We start from the raw sequence: 6,000 nt of genomic DNA on the forward strand, positions 1-6,000 counted from the left end.
TTTCAAAACTCTCATTCTTTTTAATGAGTGTTTACTGCTATTGTAAAGGTGGTATTCAAAACTCTGAAGTATAGCTTTCACTGAATAATTAAAAATAAAATCGTAGAAACATCGGAGTGTGTAACTAAGACAGGAACTTTTACAGAATAGAGATGGTTTGCAAATATAGCTAAAAATTAATATGAAAATTAATTCTAAAATAAAACCTGTATCCGAATTACAATTAAAAATGTCAAAGTATGGAATAATTCAATATAATAATGACACTAGATTTACACATGTACTCTTGCTCTTTAAAAGTACTTAGAGCATTATTGAATGTGAGAAAAATACATGAGACTTTTATCATCAATAAACTACTCAGAAAAATCCACAAGTGGCACTGTGGCTCAAGTGGTAGAGCTCTAACCTTTAGCACAAAGAGGCTCAGGGACAGTGCCCAGATCCTGCGTTCAAACCCCAGGACTGGCCAAAAAAAAAAAAAAAAAAGAAAGAAAGAAAGAAAAGAAAAGAAAATTGTCAAAGCTGTCTAGCACAGAACTTAAAAGTATATGTTATAAAGTATATATTATAAAGATAACATCTAGAATCATCTTGGAAGTTTTTTGAAACAGGTTTTTAACTTCATTTTGTTCACTATTTACCTAATACAACTAGTAGAATGGGCTTTTCAAATTGCTTTAATTTTTTCATATTGCATAATTTCTGGCTGGAAATAAAAAATCATAGTAAAGATATAATCCTTAAATCGTGCATCTGTGATTCATGTCTATAATCCTAGTTACTCAGGAGGCTGATCTCCGAGAATCAAACCAGATCTAGCAGACAAATCTGATTCTTATCTCCAATTTGAAAAGCTGTAACTTTGTCACTGGAAGAGTGAAAAGCACGGCTTAAAATGGTAGAATAGCAGCTGCAAAAGAAAAAGATAAGTGAGAGTTCAAGGTCCTGAGTTCAAGCACCAATACTGGCACTAAAATATAATACCTTACCCTTACTAAAGCTTGCATTAGCACCTCTGTCCAAAAGGAATCTAACCAGTTCAACATTGGCAACGCTGGCAGCGTACATAAGAGGTGTCCATCCATACTGGAAGCTGGAATCTACATTAATACCTGTCAATTTAAAAACAAGTTTTAAAAACCTCCTCAACAAAGCCAAAATAAAAAACAAAAAAGACAAAAAAAATCTTACTTCCACCTCAATATGTGTGAAGTATATCCTCATAGCAACAAATACCATGCAGTTTAGAAGAGAATTTCTTCGTAGTAATGGCTTGGGACTTCAACAGAATATTTTAACTTTAGTTTCACTATAGGCATGTTCAAAGAGAATTGGTGTGAGCAATGTTTTACCATAATACTCTTCTCTCTCTCTCTCTCTCTCTCTCTCTCTCAAAGTATCTCTAGCATGACAGATTTTTACATACTATCTCCTTTTTGCTCCACAGAGATAGAATTTCTTTTAAGTTAGAATATTATCCTGATGCAGAATCATACGTCTTTAAAATATTTAAAAAAAACAAGAGAAAGGCAGTAATAAGTACATAAGTATAAGTAGAAAAAACAATAAAGGGCAGTAGATAAAAGAGAGAGACAGAGACAGAGAGACATAGGGTAAGGAAAAAGGAAGGAAAATAAAAGGATATCCAAAGATCAGAATTTAAAATTATTTTGAAGAAGGGTAATAAAAAAGTATAAGGCAAAAATTATTATCAAGTTGTACCGTACAGCTGGGTGCTGGTGGCTCACTCCTGTAAACCTACCCACTCAGGAGGCTGAGATTACAGGATTGTGTTTCAAAGCCATCCCAAAAGAAAGTCTTTGAGACTCATCTCCAATTAACTACCAGGAAAACGGAAGTGGCACTGTGACTCAAAGTGGTAGCATACTCACTAAGTCTTAAGTCTTGAGTCAAGACTCCCCTACCCACCAAGTTGTACCTTATAAGAAAAAGCCTTGGTTACAAAGCTTGAACTTAGAGCCTCACAATGCTGCTCAGTTTTTTTCACTCAGGCTAGCATTTTACCACATGAGCCATGCCTACAGTTCCAGCTTTTTTGCTGGTTAGTTGGAAATCAGAGTCTCTTGGATTTGTGTGTCTTGGCTGGCTTTGAACCAAAATTCTAAAACCTCAGCATCTTGAATAGCTAGAATTTATAGGTGTGAGCTACTTATACTCAGTAAAATAGTGACTATTCAGACGGGAAGGAATAGATAATAACTGTCAAGAAAGGACAAGAAACCAGGTGAACTAAATATATTCAAATTATTAATGGTACAAATCCTTGAAATGATATGATTTTCAAAAAACATTACTTGGTTTGGTCATATTTATTGAATAAAACAAAAGGCTGTACTGATCTAAAATTGGGAAGGAACGAAGAACATCTAATATAAGAATGACTATAAAATAAGATGATGAAACAGCCCATAAAATTAACATAAAGCCTTTTCTAAAAGGAGATCAAAATTTAAGTTTAGTCAACCATTTGAAGCTTGGTTTTAATTAACAAAATTTTAAAGCTCATTTAGAAAAGCTAAAAAAGGGCAGGCAATATGAATCAAGTGTAGAAGGATAGCTGAGCAAGCAAGCTGAGCAAGCATGAGGCCAGGAGTTCAAGTACCATCAGAAAAAAGTAAGGCTGGGTACTGGTGGTTCATGCATGTAATCTTAGATACTCATGAGGCTGAGATCCAGAGGCTCTGTTTTAAATAAGATTGGACAGAAAATTCCTAGAGACTCTATTTTAAACATAACAAGCCATGCTGAATTGAACTCTACAAGTAGAGTTCCAGTGGAGCAAGCAAACTGAATGAGAGTGCAAAGTAATGAGTTCAAGTCCAGAATTGACCACAACAATAGAAACTAATATTAAGCATAAGCATATAGGTATTGTTGAAAGATGCCTTACTTTGGTTCTCACAAATAGATTAAATATTAGAGTTGATGACTACTAAGATATTTTATACTAAATGCCATATATACTCCTCTTTTTCTTCCCACCTTTACCAGCACATTTTTGGTAATGCTATGATCTTAAAAAAATTCATATGCTTTCATCTGCAGCGTTTTAAAGAGCAAGTTTTGATAGCTACATTTATTTTATGTACCAACGTTTTGTATCTAGAGTGCCTGCGATAATTTTGAATAATTTCAGTCATATAGTCCATAGTTTACATTTATATAGGAAGGTAATTCAAAATATTACACTGAATCCTCAGAAAAACATATGGGAGACAGAACAGAATAATATTTTACATAAAGAGATTGATGCACTAGAAGTTACTGGAAGTACCTTTTGTAAAGAACCATTTTCAGTATGTAATAAAACTGGAACAAGTATGCAAGGATTTGCTCTGTACCAAAACATATGAGGAGAAGGAGGAAGAGAAGGAGGAGGAAGAGGTTGAGATAGGATTAATCAGCCTATGATTCCTGAAGTAGGTCTGAGGGACATCTGACATTGGATAATATTCCAAATGCTAGTATACAGAGAGCATTTAAAGCAGTTATTATTCCAGATCCAACTAAGATACATACAAATGGACACATAAGGTTGTTTCTATCAGAAACACACCACCAACCTTTTACAATCAGGAACCTTAATTAAGTTAACTGCATTCACCTGACACTATCCTTAACTCTCACCAGAATCTAGGAGCTCCTCCACTAAGGAAATATCTCCCGTGGTCAATGCTTTCTTAAATGCTTCATTTTTTTCTTCAACTGGTAATGGCCTTCTGAATTTCTAAAAAAAAAAATTGCATAAAGTTAAAACGTCAGTTTCATTACTACTGCCACCATGAAATAATAATAATGCTTGGATAAGTAGGTGAGATTTTTCTTTCTTTTTTCCATTTTTCTTATTTTTTTTCATTGTCACTTAAAATTTCATTATTATTATTATAAGGGTGATGTACAGAAGGGTTACCATTTCATTAAGTCTGGTAATGCGTACATTTCTTTTTTGGACAATGTCAGCCCTTCCCTAATTCTTTCTCCGTTTTTCCTTCTTGTCTCTGCCCACAAGTTGTATAGTTCATTTTCAACACAATGTCTGGTGAGTACCAAGACTGCCCTTGTTCCCCCTTCGTTTGTTTCAGTGTCAGATCCATAAAACTCTGGAAGAGTTCACGTGTAGCTTGGCAGGTGGTAGCGGGGGACAGGCCGTCCCAGCTCCCCACCGGGTCGGGGAGGTGGCGGGAGGATGGCGTCGGCCGCGGCCTGCAGGACCAAAGGCCGGGCGCTCCCTTAGAATCGGGGGTTAGGGTCAACCCAAAGGCAATGTCCAGGGCCCACTTCACCGCCCGAAGAACTGCATCCGATGAGCACACGCACACGCGCACACTCACAACACCCACTTGGGAAACAAGAGGAAACATCTGCGGGTTTGCCTCAAGGCCAAACGTCCATAGGTGGAGAGATTGGCGGAAAATTCGGGAAGAATTCAGCCCACCATACTAGGCCTCGCCTTCGAGATCGAATCCAGGCCTCTTCCCATACCTGAGATGACCGGTCCAGAGACCCAATGTCCCAGCCGTCATCTTCGCTGTCGCTGCTCTCGCGTCCGCCAGCCATTGACGGGCCCCGCAGCTCGCTAGGCGCCGCCATTCCCGGCGCCGCCGTACTCTCCAGACAGCTCTCCTGACGCCTGCGCACTGTGCCCCGCGTGGGCCGCAGGAACGTGGCTTGCCCTGAGGACCGACCGACATGCGCAGAAGCAAGAGCTGCGCTCGGAGTTTACTGCGCAGGCGTGTGTGCACTTCGTTGCGCATAGATCACTTAAGATGCAACCCCCTCCCTCCCAACCCGGTCATCAACTTTTCTTTTCCTCACTTCTTTTTCTTCCTTTTTTTTTCTTTACCTGTCCTTTTTTCTTCTCTTTTCTCTTCTGTTTTTATTTGTCCCAGTCCTGGGGCTTGAACCTTGGGCCTGGCTTATGTGCTCAAGGCTAGTGCTCTACCACTTGAGCCACAGCTCCACTTCCAACGTGTGGTTAATTGGAGATAAACATCTCATGGACTTTTCTGTCCTGGCAAGCTTTGACCTTATGATCCTCAGATCTCAGCCTCCTGAGTAGCTGGATTATTATAGGCCTTAGCCATTGGCACCTGGCTTCTTCAACCTTTCTTGAAGGAGTCAGTGGAGAACCACCCATCCTGCTTCGCCTGTGGGACTGGCAAAAACAGCTCACCACAACCAATTCCTTTCAGAGAATTGAAATTAAGCATTCTTCTTAAGGTAATATTCTCCCTTGGCAAGAAATGCTTCATATGTAGCAGAAGCCAAGTAAGGCTCAGCGCTCTCTCATTCCCTTTATTTCCCCCTGCCAAACCCTTTCTCACCGTAATGTGTCCTGGGAGACAGATTTAAATTTGCCAGATTATATCCCGAAGAAACATCACCTAAACTTTCAGAAAGCCACTGGACAAGGGGTGGGGTGGGGTGACAAGGAGCCAGGCAAAAATACCTCTTTAAGGATTCTTTCTTTACATTTCCCCTGATCCCAGGTCTCTTTGCCTATAGTTAGAAACTAAGTACTGTCCTGCTATGAAATGCAGATACCCCTGAGGGAAAAGAAGACTGGGGGAACTCCTCAGTTCCCCCAGTTCCCCCTTCAGGTTTCAATGAAACCTGAAGAATTTTAGGCCACAAGCCCAGTTCTGGATTCCACCTGTTAAGGGAAAGCCATTGTATCAGATGAAAGCACACCAGGTGATCATGCTTATAATCCTAGCTACTTAGGAGGCTTACATTTGGAACACCTTGAGTTCAAAGCCGATTCAGGCAGAAAAAGCCTTGAGATTCCTTCTCCAAATAACCAGCAAAAAGCCAGGCTGGAAGCTGGGTGCCAGTGGTTTATGCCTGTAATCCTAGCAACTCAGGAAGCTGAGATCTGAGGATCCCGGTTTGAAGCCAGTCTGGGCAGGAAAGTCCATGAAACTATGATCAATTAACCATACACACACACGCTGAAAGTGGAGTTATGACTCAAGT

At 39.6% G+C, this 6,000-nt stretch overlaps 1 protein-coding gene across 1 annotated transcript in view; it reads right to left on the bottom strand.

The window, feature by feature from the left end:
* The window catches only part of Asz1 (ankyrin repeat, SAM and basic leucine zipper domain containing 1), a 47,929-nt gene extending 43,312 nt beyond the window's left edge, over positions 1 to 4,617 (bottom strand). Inside the window, exons 1-3 of the mRNA XM_069997289.1 lie at positions 4,507 to 4,617; positions 3,652 to 3,751; positions 993 to 1,115 (exon numbers count right to left, since the gene is read on the bottom strand). Of these exons, the coding sequence (XP_069853390.1) occupies positions 993 to 1,115; positions 3,652 to 3,751; positions 4,507 to 4,614 (331 nt within the window). The 5' untranslated portion in view covers positions 4,615 to 4,617. The remainder of the gene's footprint in view (positions 1 to 992; positions 1,116 to 3,651; positions 3,752 to 4,506) is intronic.
* Positions 4,618 to 6,000: the final 1,383 nt, after the last annotated feature.

The sequence above is a fragment of the Dipodomys merriami genome, unplaced genomic scaffold (genome assembly GCF_024711535.1).
Source record: "Dipodomys merriami isolate MVZ:Mamm:240054 unplaced genomic scaffold, mDipMer1.0.p SCAF_5, whole genome shotgun sequence".
Classification (NCBI taxonomy): Eukaryota; Metazoa; Chordata; class Mammalia; order Rodentia; family Heteromyidae; genus Dipodomys; species Dipodomys merriami.